Source organism: Myotis nattereri (assembly GCF_964212035.1).
Source record: "Myotis nattereri genome assembly, chromosome: 1".
Classification (NCBI taxonomy): domain Eukaryota; kingdom Metazoa; phylum Chordata; class Mammalia; order Chiroptera; family Vespertilionidae; genus Myotis; species Myotis nattereri.
In genome coordinates this window covers 9,729,901-9,746,323 of record NC_138075.1, presented here as the reverse complement: position 1 = coordinate 9,746,323, position 16,423 = coordinate 9,729,901, and the positions used below count along the sequence as shown (strand labels likewise).

Here is a 16,423-nt window from a genome sequence, read left to right as displayed (position 1 = left end):
AAGGAACAAAGAACATGTCCCTTCCATGGGTGAGCTATGGTGTCAGATAGCTCCGCTCTGTCCTGAGCCCCTGGTACATAAACTAGGATGGTCCATGCCTTGGGAGTCCTTCTGGAAGCCCAGTCCATCAGTCCAAGCGCTGGCCACGCGCTTCCACCGGAAGAGCAGAGCGGCTTCACGTACCTGCGGCGTGGCCTGCGGGCCAGGGGCAGCTTGTTTGAACGAAACATGCCGGGCTACTTGGCGACGACTTGTTGATAACCTTGCCTCAGACAGAGGAGTTTGAGATGGTTGAGAAAAAGCAGAGATCTTCCTCCCCCGGGGCCCCAGGCAACTCCTTCCAAGACGCAGCGCTGTGGTGGGAGAGGTCCCTGAACCGGGACCACGGAAGGGAGACAGGCCCTGGGCCCTGCACCCGGGGCGCGGGCAGGAGTCGGGGGGGGGGGGGGTGCGGGGGGGGGGGAGGAGGAGGAGGAGAGGGGACTCCCGTCCCATCCGAATGGGGCGGGAGTCCTCAAGGTCGGAGCGCAAAAAGGGGTCTCCACGAATCAGCCCTCACCCGCTTCCCAAGGCCTCGGAGAAACTTGGGGGAGGGCAAGCAAGGAGCAAGTCCCCGTGGAGCTGGGAGTCCTCGGCCTCGCGGGTGGATGGGTAAGTGATTAAGCGCCCAGTACACAATAGCCTCGCTAGATGGAGACTAGGAATCACTGCAGCGGCGCTGGCGGCGGCGGCGGGGAGCGCGGGCGGGAGCGCAGCCCGGGCGGGAGGCGGGCGAGGCTCACGTCTGTTTTCCTTTTTCGTGCATTATTTATTTCGCCTCCGCCCGCGGCCCTGCTGCCCGAGCGGGCGCTCCCAGCCAGTGGCTCTCGCTGCTTCCTCTCGCGGGCAGGCGAGACGGACGCGGAGAGCTCAGCACGCCCGCGCCCCGGGCAGCCGCGCGGTGCCACCGGAGGGCGGGGACCCGGGAAGGGCACTGGCCGCCTGGTCCCGGGGGCCTGGAGGAGACTTTCCCCGCCCTCGCCCCCGCCTCGGCAGCCCGCCCGGCCCTGGACGCCGGGGGCCGCCCCTCCAGCCCTGCGCGCTGCCAGGCGCAGCGGGGAGCCACCCGGCGCGAGTGCGCCGCGCCCCGGACCCCAGCTCAGGGGCCCCGGAGGCCCAAGCCGCGCGCAAACTTTTGCTCCGGGATCCGGCGCTCTTCCCCGGCACGCGAAGCCCCCAGGCGCCCGCGCAGTCGCCAGGGTGAGGACCGAGGCTCCGCCTAGAGGGCGGGGGACTGGGGAGGCGGCTGGCTTTAAATGGGGGCCGTCTGGCGGCTCCGGAACAGTCTGCCGCGGGGGGAGTGCGACCTCCCTTCGGCGCGCCGTGGATCGGCTGGGACGGCCCCCAGGCAAGGTGGCGTGAGGCCCGAGGGATGGGGCCGAAGATGGAGACCTGGGGGGAGCTCGCGCTCTGGGGCGGGAGGCGGGGCTCGGGAGAGCGCGCCTGGGTGAATGGGGTGCGCACGGAAGTGCATAGGTTGCAGTGTGCGCAGTGAGAGCCGGCGGGGCGAGGAGGGTGCGCGCAGCGTGTGTTTCCTGGTGTTGGGCACGCAGGGTCAGCGAGTGTGCAGGCAGGGGCCGGCGGGTGTGCACGGCGGTGTCTGTGGGTGTGCACCCCGGGTGAGTGGTGCCCGCCCGGTTTGAAAATGTTTCAACTGTGGGAGCGAGTTGAGGCTGGCTGTTTCGGGGGTGATGCGCGGGGCTGTGTCGTGTGCTTGGCGGTGTGCGGAGGTGTGCACAGGGCCGAGGTGTGCACGCAGGGTTCTGGGCAGGTGCACGGGGGCCAAAGTATTCCCGCAGGGTTCTGGGAATGTGCGCCAGGAGAGAGTGTGAGTTCTGGGATGCCGGCGTCTGTGAGTGTGCGCGAAGGGTCTTCGAATGTGCAAACTAGAGTGAAGGGGCAGCTGGATTTACGAGGGGGCCCCAGGCTGCGGGGCGTGCCTGCCCAACCCGGACCGCTACGTGTTCGGGTGCGCGACCGCGATGGTGCCCGCGCCCGCGGCGCCCGCCTGACCCGAGCTTTGCTCCCCTGACAGTTCGCCCCGAGAGCGGGTGCCACGGGTCGAGATGCTGCTCCGGGACCTGGTGCTGCGCCGCGGCTGCTGCTGGCCCTCACTGCTGCTGCACTGCGCGCTCCACCCGCTCTGGGGCTTCGTGCAGGTGAGCGGTGGCGCGGGTTGCCGGGCTGCACCGGTTTGGAGACCTCCTGGGAGAGACCCGGTGGGGGCGGGGTGTCACTTCACTCTCGGACCCCAGCTTCCTGCAGCCGCCCCCACTGGCTGGTCCTGGGGAGAGTTTATGTAAAGAAAAGATGCTAGGGCCTCCCCATCCTCTGGCCTGGAAGAGCTAAGAAACTCCATAAGGAGGCTTCAGTTGTGGCCTAAGACCGCAGGACAGGGCCTGGGAACAGGAAGGGCTTAGGGAATGCCTTCTTAGTGATGACATCTGTTTGCAGAAATGCCAGGAAAGAAACCTTCCAGCTTTTGCGAACTTAAAAGGAAAGGATCCCAAGAATATACATCTTTTATCTCCCTCTAGTCAGCTTCCAATTAGCCTTAAGCTGGACTTCAACACAGGAGAGGCTGGGTTCCGTGTAGGGAGTGGAGTTGGGGATGTGGCCGGAGTGTACGTGGTGTCCACTCCTGGAGAACGGAGGAAATAACTGTCCGTCTGTAAGGGTTGCCTGAGAATGGAATCTTCGCCCTGGGTACCTGGGCAGGGGCCAGGCAGCCACCAGCTGGAGTTAACTCTATTAAGATCAGAGAGAGCGTTCAATGGGATGGTCCCTAGAACCTCCCAGAACGTACTCCGTCAGTGGTACAGTGGAGTGGTGAAGAGGTGGGCTTTGTTGTCCGCTTTGAATTTTGAGGCCCAGCCCTGCCCGTACCAGCTGGGCAACTTTAGGCCGTGCACCTAACCCAGGGGTGGGCAAACTTTTTGACTCAGGGCCACAATGGGTTCTTCAACTGGACCGGAGGGCCGGAACAAAAGCATGGATGGAGTGTTTGTGTGAACTAATATAAATTCAAAGTAAGCATCATTACATAAAAGGGTACGGTCTTTTTTTTTTTTTTTTTTTTTTTTTAGTTTTATTCATTTCAAACGGGCCGGATCCGGCCCGCGGGCTGTAGTTGGCCCACGCTGACCTAGCCTCTCTGCTCTGTGGTTTCTCCTTCCTGACTATGCTACTACAAGTACTTGATGAGATCAAACACAGAGAGACTACGTAGCACAGTGCCCAGACCATGGCAAACACCCATTGTAGCTGCTGCAGCCATTATTGGTATTAATGATAGTGATGCTGCTCTTCTACCTGGCTGGCCGGGTGCTCTTGATCACTTCGTAGTCTGTTCCACCTTTTTGAGTTGTTAGTGGTTCAGCAGGTGCTGGAGGGCATTTTTACTGTTTTGGGCATTTAAATGCCCCATTCTGGGTATTTGCAGCTTCACTTCCAGTGGCATTTGGGGTTTTGGGGTTATTCAGATGGTTATCTGAGTAAGGGGTGACAGTCCACAGAGAAAGGGATGGGCGAGACTGCTTATCAGTCTGCCGTGGTCCATGAGCTGTGCCAAGTTATGGGGCCCTGCTGGGCACCAGCTCAGTCAGTCCTGCGTGGATGGTGGCTGAGTGAGCACTGGGAGAGAACCAGGGCCCCTGAAGCTGGGCCCGGCTTGCTGGCTGAGTGGGCGGGTCGACCAGGATCCACCACCCACCCCAGCGCCAGGCCTGCCTTCTGCTCGTCTCTGGCTTGCCTCTGCCTCACTCACCATTGTTTTCCTTTCGGAACTGACAGCTTTGTTTAATGTGTGAAACTGCAGTTATTAAACTCAGTTCTGCCTCCTCAGGATGCAGGGTTTTGTCACTTTGAAACACTCAGGTGGTTGGGGACCAGCTTCCCTTGTTCAGCTTTTAGTTGAACCTCAGGCAGGAAGTTCACTTTGTTTTTACATTTGTTTGCTTATCGTTTTCCATAAGACTTTTCAGCTAGTTGGAGAGCCACACAATGATGTTGTCTGTCTCTGAGACTAGAATTCTGCTGGGTTGAAACAGGAGATCACCATCACCACCACCAACTCCCCCCCCAACACCCCCCATCTCCCTATCACCCCGCCACCACTACCACCATAAGAAATAATTTTGTGAAAACAGCCTGGTTTTTTAACAGTGTCCTTCAGCCAGACAGTACTTATACAGCGTGTGTGTGTGTGTGTGTGTGTGTGTGTGTTGCAGATGCTGTTACTCAATACAAATCAATTTTTGTGCAAATCAATTAGAAAAGGAATCCTCTAGACAAGTAGCATGGATAAAATCTTGGCTGGAAGCTCTGAGAAAATTAATCTACAAACGATAAGGACTGAAAAGCCAGGGGAAAAGGGCTTTGGAATGGATGGGTCTGTTTTTTAAGTAAAAGAGCTGAATCCGGAGGAACAGAAGGGAGAAGAGGAAAACCGGAAGTGCATGAAGCCATGTATGTCCCTTTAAGTGGAGAGACTGAAATCTGTCTCATCCTAGGAGTTTCTCGGAGGTAGAGAACTCCGCTCTGTGCTCTCATGAGCATTCTGCCAGAAGACTCCCCCGAAGTTGTGAGCATTTGGACGGGTGAGACCGACCTCACAAAGTCCTCTAATTAACGGGATAAATGGTGAAGCGAGAGACCCGTGTTCCCCAAAGCACCAAGCTCCTGCCTTGAAGTCAGCCCGAAGCCTCTGCCTCTGATCAGAAACTTAATCGTTAAAGTCAGATGACATTTAAAGTGCCGCAAGGTTGGTGTGGGGGCACCCGCGAGCCTCCCCCTTTTCTCCTTAATGTGTCTGGAATTGAGCTTTTGAGCTTCTGTGATTTAGGGTTCTTCTAAGTTCACTTCCAGATGATTCCTTTTTTGCAAGCGAAGAGGATGACAGGCTGGCAAATTTATTAGGTGTGACAGGAGTGTGTCTCATCAAGTTACCGTGGTGCTGGCCTGTCACCATAAAAGATGCCAGAAGCCATCGTCTTTGTGGGTGTCTTCCTAAAGCCATCCTCAGGGAGACAGGCTCAGATTCGAGCCCACGGGTCTCCAAGGGCTGACCCAGTGCCACCCTCAGGCCCAAGCAATGCTGACCTCCCCCTATGGCAGTCACTAGAGCTTCACTTATGTATTCAGCAGCATTTACTGAGCACCTACTGTTTGCCAGGCCCTATGTCAAGTGCAAGAGACCTCATGGTCCCAGTCCTCATGGCATCAACAGTCTGGCAGTGGAGAGGTAATTAAACAAGTAATTAGAGGCAAGATAGCGCAACAGGAGCAAAACGCTCAGAGATGGGATCTGGTGGTGCTCAGCGGAGACATGCACAAGAAGGAGTCGGAGTCGGGGGCAAGCGTGGGCGGGGTGTGCAGGCGGAGGCAACAGTCCCCAAGGCCTGAGGAGAGAGCGTGAGGCCACTGCTTTGAGTTACTAACATCATATCTTGCAGTTTGGACTTGATCCTGGGGGCTTCGGGGATTCTCAAGATTTTAGGCAAGAGATGGCAATCTCAGATTGGCATTTCAGAGTCTCCGTCCAGCTCCAGCAGGGAGGGTGGATTCGAAAAGGGGGTCAAGGCAAGGGTCAAAGAGGCTGGTGGGGGTAGTACTGCCAGAGTGAGCAAACAAAAACACAGGGCATCCAGTTAAATTTGGATTTCAGGTAAACCACAAGTTGTTCTTCAGCATAAGTGTACCCCATATAATATTTGGGACATACTTATACTAAAAAAATTCGTGTTTGTTTATCTAAAATTTAACAGGGTGTCCTGTATTTTACATAGCAACTCCCCATGAGAGGCCGGGGCTGCCCAGCAGGGAGATGATGGTGTCCTCGTTAGGGTGATAAGGGAGAGACGTGGATGGATTCAATGACTATTTAGGAGGCAATATCCCCTGGACCAAAAAGCTGTGTTGATTGGCCAGGAGTGGGGACTGGCAGCCATGGAGCACCTTGTCCCCCAGACCCCAGTGACAGGTGCCACAGTGGTTGCAGGACCTCCCTGTGCCTCAGGACTCTGGCCCCAGGAGAAGAGTGCCGAGCAGGGGAGGGAAGGCAGGTGATGGCAAAAGTGGAATAAACACTCGTCCTAGGAAGCCATGATGCCAGCTTTCGCTCTGGGGGCTTTAGGCGAGTCATTGACCTCTCTGGGCCTCTGCTCCTTCTTGGTCAAGTCCAGCTACGAGTGGGTGACTTCAGGGCAAGTTTCTTCTCCTTGTGGGACTCCCTAAGGTGTAAACCAACCAAGCCAGGTATTGAGACAAGCTCCCAGCACTAAGGAGCTTGTCTAAATGCCACACCACCAAACCACAGAACCCAAAGTGGACCCAGATTGGGGGATGGGGTAGATCCCATGTTTCTACACTGGTGGGCAGATCATCTCACAACACATCTTTTCACTGAGCACCAACCGAATGCCAGGCCCTGTGCCACTCCAGTCAATTACTCACTGATCCTGCCGTCCCACCCACTAAGAGTGGATGGTAGCACCTACCTCTCCTGGTTATCCTCATGGTGAAATGACAACTGTCTCCCGTGGCTGACATACAGTAGGGCTCAGGAAGTCACACTTGATCAGGATTAATAAAGCACAGACTCATTTACCTGCCAGCTTTAGTAGGGGGAGGTATGGGGGGGGGGCAAACATTATAAAGCAGTGGGGATGATGCCCCCAAAGAGAAGGGATTACAAGGGAAGAAGCATGCCCGGGCAGGTGGGTCTAATCTGGAGGGTCCTGGGGTTGGGGTGGCTTACCCGAGAAGGCTGTGCTGGAACTGGGTTCCAAGGATGAATAGAAGTTGGCAGGTAGATAAAGGGTTGAGTAGCCAATTGTCTGTGGCAAGAGGCTCAGCGGCCACTGTTTGCACTGGACCAAACTCCAGAGAGGCGCCCAAGCAGGGCCCACCCTCAGGGAGAGGGCCAGCCAGCCCAGCCTGGATGCTCTGGTGATGAGGGTGGGTTAAGCGGTTGTGCCAGCCCCTTCCCAGTGGGGCCATTGTCCGAGACACCACAGCTTCCTAAAAGGCCTCCTCCCCCTTCACCCTGGAAACTTGGCCCTGCTTTCCCTGCCTATAATGTCATCGCATTAAACACTTACACATCTGTGCCCTTACGTCCTCTCCCAAAAGTAGGTCATTGTGTTGGGCCAGGTTAAACAGACGTGCTGCTCTTGAACTCTGTCGCGTACATTGCACTTTGGAGAGTGGGAAAGTAATTGCTTTGGCAATGGCATCCGTTGCTTGAAGTTCACACACTTGGTAGAGGCTCTCGAGCAACCCCCGTAGTCCTAGAAGGTGGGATCCAGAGGACAGGCTCAGCGGCGATGGGAGAACTGGGCTGCACTGGTGGGAAGGCGGGGCAGGGGTGGGAGGGGGCCTGTGAAGAGTTCATCATCCCCGTAAAATAACTGAGAAAAGGCTCACCCTCGAGGATATGTGCTTCCCAATGGGAGACAACATTGCCTTCCAGAGTCTGAACCGCAGTGGATCCTTAAAAACACTAAAAGGTGGTGAGCAGGAGCGGCCTGGCCTCGCAGATGTTGTCTGGGCTGTAAATCAGCTCACCTGCTGCTGTCACCCCAGCCTGTTCACCTCTGCCAAAGCCAAGAGCATCCCAGTCCTGCGGACCCTCTCCGCTGGGCCTGGGACACGGCAGCGAAGTGTCTGCACCGGCCTAAGGCAGCGGTGCGCGGCTGGTCCCAGGGAAATTGGGGTTCTAGGTTTCTGCTCACTCGAAATGACAGCCAGAGAAATTCACCGTGAGCATTATTGATGTAGTGGTGGTGGTGGTGGGGTGACCACCTCCTTTTTCCTTCATGCCTGTAAGTCCGCGTGTTCCCTCGGACGGGCCTCGGGGGTTCACGCACCCTGCAGCAGGGAGGGACGCGGGCAGTTAGAAGTTTAACCTGGGGAGCTAAGCAAAATACGCGTGCCTGGCTGCACCTGCAGCAACTCTGCTGTAACTGGCCGTGGGTAAGGCTCAGATGGGAGTGTTTTTAAAACTGCCTGGAGATGCTAATGGGCAGTCAGGTTTGGGAGCCGCCACTCTGCCTGGTTTACCGGGAGGAAACTGACACTGACATCAAAAAACACCCGACCAGGATTCACGAGGGCTGGATTCTGGTCCCGTGTTTAATATTTATTCAGTCATTCACTTGTTCATTCATTCATTCATTCACCACGTATTTATTAAATGGCTGGCATTCTTTAGCCAGGTTATGATAGTGAGAGACGAGGCCTGGCCCCCGCCCCATAGATCTCTAGTCCGACGGTGTAGACAGACAAGAACCAGGGAATCCCCCACATTTCTGCCCCCCAGAGTGGAACCTGGGCCAGAGGCGCCTATTAAAAGGAGATCTGACCAGGTGAGGGAGGTCCGAGGCCCTTTCCTGAGGAGGTGCGAGCCACGCTGAGGAACAGGCGAGCGGGGTAAAGGGATGGGAGAACCTTCTGGGCCACTGGAGCAGCATGTGAAAAGGGAGGTGGGTGGCCAGGGCCCAGATTGGAAGAAGGGCCCTGAGGGCAGAGCTGAGGGTGAGAGCACAGGGTGAGGCAGAACCCGGTGGCCCTGATCCCCTTTGCTGTGGGCAGGCATTTGGCGGGGCGGTGGGGGGGGGGGGGGGCGGGTTTGGAGTTGAGGGATGTAAGTGGCCTGGGCGGGTATGTTTCACGCAAAAACCCTTGGGCTCCCCTTGGTCATGTGGGCCACCAGAGCAGACGCCTGGCTGAGGAAGGTTCCTCCCCCGAGACGGAGGGCCTTGGCCATCCAGCAAGGCTGTCAGGGGCTGTGGCCGGAGAGAAAGTGACAGCTTGGCCTTGTTCCGTTGCAAGAAAGCCTGGAGAAGTGGCTGGGTCTGCTTACTGAGGGCGTAGAGTCGGTATCCTGTCCTCATCCGGTGAGAGGACCTTGGGCAGCCACTTCTCCTGGGCCTCAGGTCCCTCATCTGTCTGATGGGGAGATTCTAGGAGTTGACCTGCAAGGTCTTATCCACCCTCTTAATCATATTGAGGCCACCTGTGACGGCCCCATCGCTGGTCCCTGGCAGAGCTGGAAATAAAACCTTAGTCACCAAACCCGCCAAGCCAGCCTCCCGCTTATTCTCTGTGAGCCAACGCCACTTCTGCCTGTCCTTCCAGCCCTGGCCTCTGGGAAGAACCCGAGTTCCAGCCTGGCGGGCGGTGGGTGGGGTCGGCCCAGTTCGGCTCCCAGTGGCCTCACTGTCTTCTCTTGGGCACATGTGCCCATTTCTGCAGGTGACGCAGGGCGAGCCCCAGAAGTCCTGCTCCAAGGTGACTGACAGCTGTCAACACATCTGCCAGTGCCGGCCCCCTCCCCCGCTGCCCCCGCCACCCCCACCCCCACCGCCTCCCAGACTCCTCTCCGCCCCAGGTAAGTAGAGGCTGGCGTGTTTCCGGTTCCTCCGTGTGTTTTCGGGGCCCAGGGAGAACCTGCGCGCATGGCAGAGGGCAGCCTGGACTCCTTGGTAATTTTCCACTGGCCGAGCAGGAGGGAAGCCAAGGCCCAAGTTCTCCCTGCAGTCTGCAAAACGCCGTCCCCACAGAACGTCCTGCGATGGAGAAGGATTTCTCCATCAGCTAATCAGATAAAGGTCCGTCTCCATTTGATGAGTGACTCGGCCTGGCAGGCCCAGGGCACTGGTCTTGCATATCCCACCCACGCACACCGTCTCCTTTTTCGCCTTTAATTCTGGTTTAAGGAGGCAATTCGTGTAGAACTGAAGTGAAGGCTCTGGGAGCACAGTGACCTGGATGCCTTTCAGCCACTCGCAGTGAACTCTGCTACCCCCCCCCCCCCCCCCCCGGCTCCCTCCCTCCCTCGTTTGCTTTGATTTCATCCATGAACAATTTGACTTTCTGGTCATTCAAACAAAGGAGGGGTTCTTTACTCAGAAAGGGCCTCGGTCCTGACCTCTGGGGGTTAAGTTCCCTGCCTACAGTCGCCCGTGGACAAGGTCTCCGATGAGAGAGTCTACATTCTGGATTGATCGCTCCCGTTGGCTCTAGAATGCCTGCGATCCTGTGTGGATCTCTTCCGGTAAACACATCTCTGAGTTACTGGGACATATTTTAAATAATCCTGGTGGCGCTTTGCTCTCTGGTCGGCTGTGAGTCCAGGCTCTCGGGGTCCAGGCAGTGATGCAATGTTCTGGAGGCTCTTCACAGTCACGGGCATTTCTGTGTTTTGTCTGCTGGGCCCCTACCTGTCTCCATGCTTCCCTGACACCATGGCCAGTGCTTGCCTGAGTGAGGTCCTCAACCTTACCTGAGGCATTTATTGTAAGTGCAGCTCAGGGTCCTAGCCGGGTTGTTCAGTGGTTGGAGTGTCGGCCCACGGACTGAAGGGTTGCAGGCTTGATCCCTGGCCCCGGTCAGGACATGCGGGAGGCAGCCAATCGATGTGTCTCTTTCATATCAATGTTTCTCTCTCCGAGTCTCTCCTCCTCCCTTCCACTCTCTCTAAGAATCAATAGGGGAAATACCCTCGGGTGAGGAGTAACAAAAAAAAAGTGAAGCTTCAGGGACCCACTTCATACCCACGAACTCAGAGTCATTGGGGTGGGACTTAAGGAAGTAGCATTATAACAAGTGCCAGGTGGTTAGGAGCCTGTGCAGGATTCTTCCTCCCCAGGATGCTCACTCCTCTTCTCACCTGAAGGAATCCCTGAGCTGTCTTGTGGGGCCCAGACTCAGGCACCTGGCCTTGCAGATCACTCTGCCCCCTCCCTGTAGAATTTCCCTCCTCCCACTGCTGGGGCTCCAGGCCTGTGCTGTCTGCAGGGGTGCTTGTGTCTGATGAACCCACAGCCCCAGTTCGAGGCCCTTCCATTCATTTCATTGAAATTCTGTGCCAGACACAGTGAGAGACCAAGCCGGTCTTCTGGGATCTCTCAGCTCAAGGGAAGGCCCCCTATCAGCGGCCTACAATGGGTGGCCCGAGTGAGCATAGCGGTAGCTCTCCGGGTGCACCTGGAATCCTTGAGCCGTTGGCCACAGTAAACAGTGACACTGACCTAGGCCTTGAAGAATGAATGGGATTGCTCTGGGTTGAGACGGAGGTTGTGGGGAAAGGGCATCCGGGCAGAAGGAACGGCATGGGCAAAGGCTGGAGATGTGACTCTGAGAGACTCACCTTGGGCGTCACAGCCCTTCAGTAGGTTTAAAGGACTGGTCAAGGGGCGGACTGTATTAGCATATATGGCTGATTTCATCCTGTGAATCCTTGTTTGCCAAACGTCATTCACCATATCCAAATACCTCCTGCTAGTTGCCCTTTTTTCTTTAAAAAGACTCACTTTTGTGGTTATGCAAATTAATTTCCAAAGAAAACTTGACATAACGACTGTCATTGAAAGACCAGTATCCCTTGCGTCAATGAAGGTGACCATAAAAATAAATGTAATGAGTCCCGGCTGTGGTTGGGAGCGTCATCCTGTGCACCAAAGGGTCATAGGTTCAATTCCTGGTCCGGGCCTGTGCCTGGGTTGCGAGTTCCATCCCTGGTTGGGGTGCATACAGGAGGCGGCTGATCGATGTTTCTCTCTCACATCGATGTTTCTCTGTCTCTCTCTCCCTCTTCCTTCCTCTCTCTCTAAAATCAATTAAAAATAAATAAATATGTGTAATGAAAACAAAACGAGTGGTAGTGAGGTGTCAGAGCCACGGTCGTTCCATGCGGAGATGCTTCTCTAGAAAGAAATCAGAAGGTTTGTAAGAGAATCAGAAGGGCCGAATTTCTTGTTCTATGTTTCACTGTGCCCTTGGGTCCCTGTGCCATGGAAAACCGGCTCACTGAGCTCAAGGACCAGTGGCCCCTCCTTTAGGGAACCGCTGTAGACTGTGATCAGCCCACAAAAGTGTTAAGCAGGGAAATGGCGTGATTCTGCACATCTGTTTCAGAAACATCAACTTTTCTGAGAGCGGGGATGGGGGATGAGCTACCAGACTGGAGGGAATCTTGAGATAATTCGGTCCCAGACCATCCATTAGGAAGCCAGGAAGGGGCTGCAGAGAAGGGGAGGCGGGCAGGGAGTGCCTGGGAGGGGGCCGCCACCTATGTTGAGCTTTGGGCATGAGGGCACTTCTGGGTGAGGGGAGAGCACACGTATTTGGTCCTATGGCAGGACTTTTCTAGTAGCAGGAACCCATCTTGAAGGGGCTTAAGCAATACCAAAACTAGGGAGGAAGCCCGGCTGGTGCGGCTCAGTGGTTGAGCATCGACCTATGGACCAGGAGGTCACGGTTCAATTCCCGGTCAGGACACATGCCCGGGTTGCGCGTTCGATCCCTAGTACCAGGTGTGCAGGAGGCGGCTGATGAGTGATTCTCTCTCATCATTGATGTTTCTATCTCTCCCCCTCTCCCTTCCTCTCTGAACTCAACAAAAACATCTTTTTTTAAAAAAATGTGACACGGGCTCTTTAAGTGCTCATTGAAAGAGGTTCCTTTTGCCTAAGCGAGGCGGAGGAGCAGGCGGGAGCCGTGCCCGTGGATGATGCCGTGGATCACTGCTGCTGCGCTCCATTCCTCGGAATCAATGGCCGAGGCCCTGACGTTGCAGGAGCGGTAATGCAATTCCACCGCTTGAGAGAAGAGCCAGGGAATCTGTGAACATTTTAAAACCACACCACCCTCCATCCACACACACACACACACACACACACACGCACGCGCACACACACGCACACACTCTGAACTTTCCTTTGCCTTCATAGCAGTCATCCCGCCCACGCAATATCTGATTAGTGACTTGACTTATGCCTGGTCCTTTGCTAGAGGCAGACAATGACCATGTGTCTGCCTGTCCACTTACAGCCCCAGCTCCTTAGCACCTGCCTGGCATGTCATGGGTCCCCAGTCGCTGCTAATTCATTCCTTTTGCAAAGGTTTTTTACTGTCTCCCATTGCCAGACACTGGCTAGGGTCTAGGAATGCCGTGGGGAACAGGCCAGCAGGGTCCCTGCGGCCATGGAGGTTGTAGCTTGCTCTCTGCGTGCACAGACAGGCCAGGGCAGGTGGGGGGCTGGGACAGAAGAACAGACCACAGATATCACCGGGAAAATAGAAGGCAATGTGTGCCCCAAGGTAATGAAATGATGCGCTGTGATGGGGGTAATTGCGGGGTCACTGCGTTGCATGGTCCAGGGACAGGAGATGACCTGTCAGCCGAGAGCCGGCTGAAGGATGTGGTCTGGGGGAAGGTCGTTCTCCGGAGGGAGCAGCAAGTGCAAGTTCCTCAGGCAGGAACTGGAAGCCCTCTGGGTGGTGAAGGGCTGGCTGCTGGGTGAAGGACAGGAGGCGGGAGTCCCAGGGGATGGGCGTGGCCAGACCACGCAGGCTCAGGGGCCCTGGAGGCTGGGGAAAGGGCTGGGTTTTCTCTTCATATGCAACTAGAGGAGGGTTTGGAGAAGGGGCGTGGTGTGGCCTCATTGACACTCTGCAGAGGCTGGCTCCCCCCTGAGGGGGCTGTTGCTCAGTCCAGGAGAAATAGTGATGGAGGAGCCTGGATGTGGCCTGGATGCGGGGTGAAGGGTTTGGAGGTGGGGTGATGGGACTTGACGGCTGTGGTTGGGTGGGGCAGGGGTGTCCGAGGTTCTGTGCAATGAACGAGCAGGTGTCACTCCCAGCGCTCCCTCTTGGTGCTCGGGATGCTTGTGAGCTCACCAATGGGCTGATGCAGACCCGGGGGCGCCCGGACGGGGTGAGCAGCAGCTCAGAGGCCCCCCCGAGTGTTTTAGCGGCTGCCATTTCGTAAGGACACAATCTCTGGGACCTTATGAAGGTTCCGATCACTGGGGCTAACCCGATTTTTTTCTGGGTTGTGACAAGTTTGGAGAAAGCAGAAGAGGAGGCCCCTGGAGGCCTATATCGCCGAGGACGGGTGCAGCGGGTGAGGCCACCCCTGGGGACCTGCCTTCTCCTCGGGCGCCAGGCTCCTCGGGAAAGAGTCTGAACCCCACAGCTCCATCTTTGCACAGAGTGAGCCCTGAGGAGGGGCTGTGGGCGTCAAACATGGGCCATGTCACTTTGAATGACTTGCTTTGTGGGCTGTGTCAGTGCTGAGTTGGTCCTTAATGTCACCATGGATTGGGGTACCGGGGTATCAGATGTTCACCATTTGCGGGAGGCAGGACTTCTGTCCTGTCATCTTTGAGCCACTTGCCTGGTCTGCGAGTAGGAGGACCTGGAGGCCGGGCCTGGCTCCGGCTCTGGCTCCGGCTCTGGCTCTGGCTCTTGCCAGCTGTGTGCTGGTCACTGACGCTCTCTGAGCTTCTGTGTTCTTGTCTGCGCATGAGCGATGAGGTTCCGTCCTCCAAAGGTGGTTGTGAGTGCAAAAAGTGCATGTGAAGGCCTGGCCCAGCTCCCGGTACAGCCCCAGCCTCTTGCCAGCGCAACCTTTGCTTGAATGGATCTCTTCCCCCAGCTGGTCTCAGCTCTCCCGTCCATAAAATGGGCCGGCTCTGCCTTGAGCTCCACTCTAGCCGAGCACAGGGACCTGTGAGCACGACCCTCGTCCCCAACCTGGAGCGTCTGACATCGTAGGAATTTTAATAGTTGCTGGCTTTCTTTTAAAGAGTGATTTTATTTTTTTTAAGTACTGGCTTTCCCTTTCCCAATTCAATAAATGGAATTGTTCGTCTTCCATGTATATGATTGCATCCAGCAAATAAAAGATGATGGATTTATGTGGACTTTAATTTACTCAAAAAAACCTTTATCCATTGATTTATTGAACAAGCCTTTGCTGAGTATGTCACAGCCCTGCCCTCAGGGAACCTGAGCCCTGGACGCCTGTAGGCATCACCCAAGAGCTTTAGAAATGATGCCTGGCCAGCCCTAGAGGGGGTCATTCTTGTATGAATTGAGGTTGAAACTCTTGGCTGTAACCAGAGGCAGGAGGCAGGGAGGGAAGGTGAGGCGCCATGGAACTTGGGGCCAAGTGCCGGTGAGACGTGCACATGAGTGAGTGGCCTCCGGTATTGCCGCGGCGGCTGGATGCCCCGGGCGTGGCACCTGCCCTCCAGGACCTTGTATTCTTGTGAGGAGCCTGGGCTCCATGCTGAGCTGGAAACAGGGGCTCTCACATCTCGGCAAACGCGCACGTCCATGCCCGACGTGTACCTCCTGGTGCTCGCTTTCTTGTAGTTTTTTTATTGAGATAAATTCACCATTTTCACCATTTTACAGTATACCTTTCAGCAGTTTTTAGTATATTCACAATGTTGTGTAACCACCATGACAGTCTAATTCCAGATCATTTTTGTCACCTCCCCCCCCAAAAAATAAACCCTGTACCTCCCAAATCAGCCCCCTCGCCGAGTCCCTGACAACCACTGATCTACTTTTTGCTGTTCTGGACATTTAACATAAACCTGGTGTTCTTCCCCGAGGAGCCTCCCTCCTCAGTGTTGAGAGGCAGAATCCAGCCGGCGTGTGCAGGGTGGGCCCACAGCCCAGCACAGGGCAGGTGTTGGAGGGTGAGGCCCCCATAACGGAAGGGGATCCTGCAGCATCGGTGGGGGGATGGCCTCACCTGCTGCCTGGGTGGGAGCTGGCTCTGACACCCACAACGCTGGCCTCATGCGGACAATTTCACTCACAGGGCTGTGTGGAGGGTCCAGTCTGTTTGCAGGCGACCGCGTGCAGAGCAGTGCCGGCTCAGGCGGTCACGCTGTCAGCGCGGGCTATTTCGTGTTATTACAGAATCCATCCTGGGTGTCCCACTGTGTCCAGCACAAAGCAGGCACTCTGCCCCATTAAGTTTCTGATTTGATCCCTGAGGACGGGACTGTTGATTCATCTTTGTCCCCACAGCTTGACCCATGAGGGTCTGAAAGAAAGAATGAATGAATGAGTGAATGTGACCTGATGAGGAAGGCAGAAGAGAAACTTTCCGGGATACGCGGGTAGGGAGGGACCAACATGTTTACGAGCCTGCCACTTGCCAGGGAGCCTCTGGGAGCACATCTGAGCTGGGCTCCTCTGGAAACAGACACCGAGGCAAGAATTCAAGTGTGGGTGGTTACTTGGGAGATGGGGCGAGGGCGGCAGGCAGCCAAGGCGGTGATATCAAGCCGGCGACCACCATGGACCCTGGAGGGAGACCAGTCCCACTGGGGAGCTCTGGGAAGTGGTGGGGTCACACCAGCTCCTGTGAGCAACTCACCTGAGGGCCCAGGGGGCTGGGGGTGCAGCCGACTCCCCAGGCAGAGAGGCAACGCTGGCAGCTGGAGGCCGAGCCAGCGAGCCCAGCAGGGCGCCAGCAGCACCTGCTCAGGCTGTGGCCTTCTCCCACCGCAACTGCCGTGGTGCCCCCGTCCTGGTCAGCCCCAGAGGGGTCTAGACCTCAAGCTGGGAGCCCACC

General features: G+C 56.2%; 1 protein-coding gene across 1 annotated transcript in view; it reads left to right on the top strand.

Annotated features, from left to right (window-relative positions):
• Positions 1 to 2,105: 2,105 nt before the first annotated feature.
• Positions 2,106 to 16,423, top strand: part of PRIMA1 (proline rich membrane anchor 1) — a gene marked incomplete at both ends in the record, with an annotated part of 38,032 nt that continues 23,714 nt past the window's right edge. Inside the window, 2 exons of the mRNA XM_081106767.1 lie at positions 2,106 to 2,198; positions 9,295 to 9,430. Coding sequence (XP_080962893.1) covers positions 2,106 to 2,198; positions 9,295 to 9,430 — 229 coding nt within the window. The remainder of the gene's footprint in view (positions 2,199 to 9,294; positions 9,431 to 16,423) is intronic.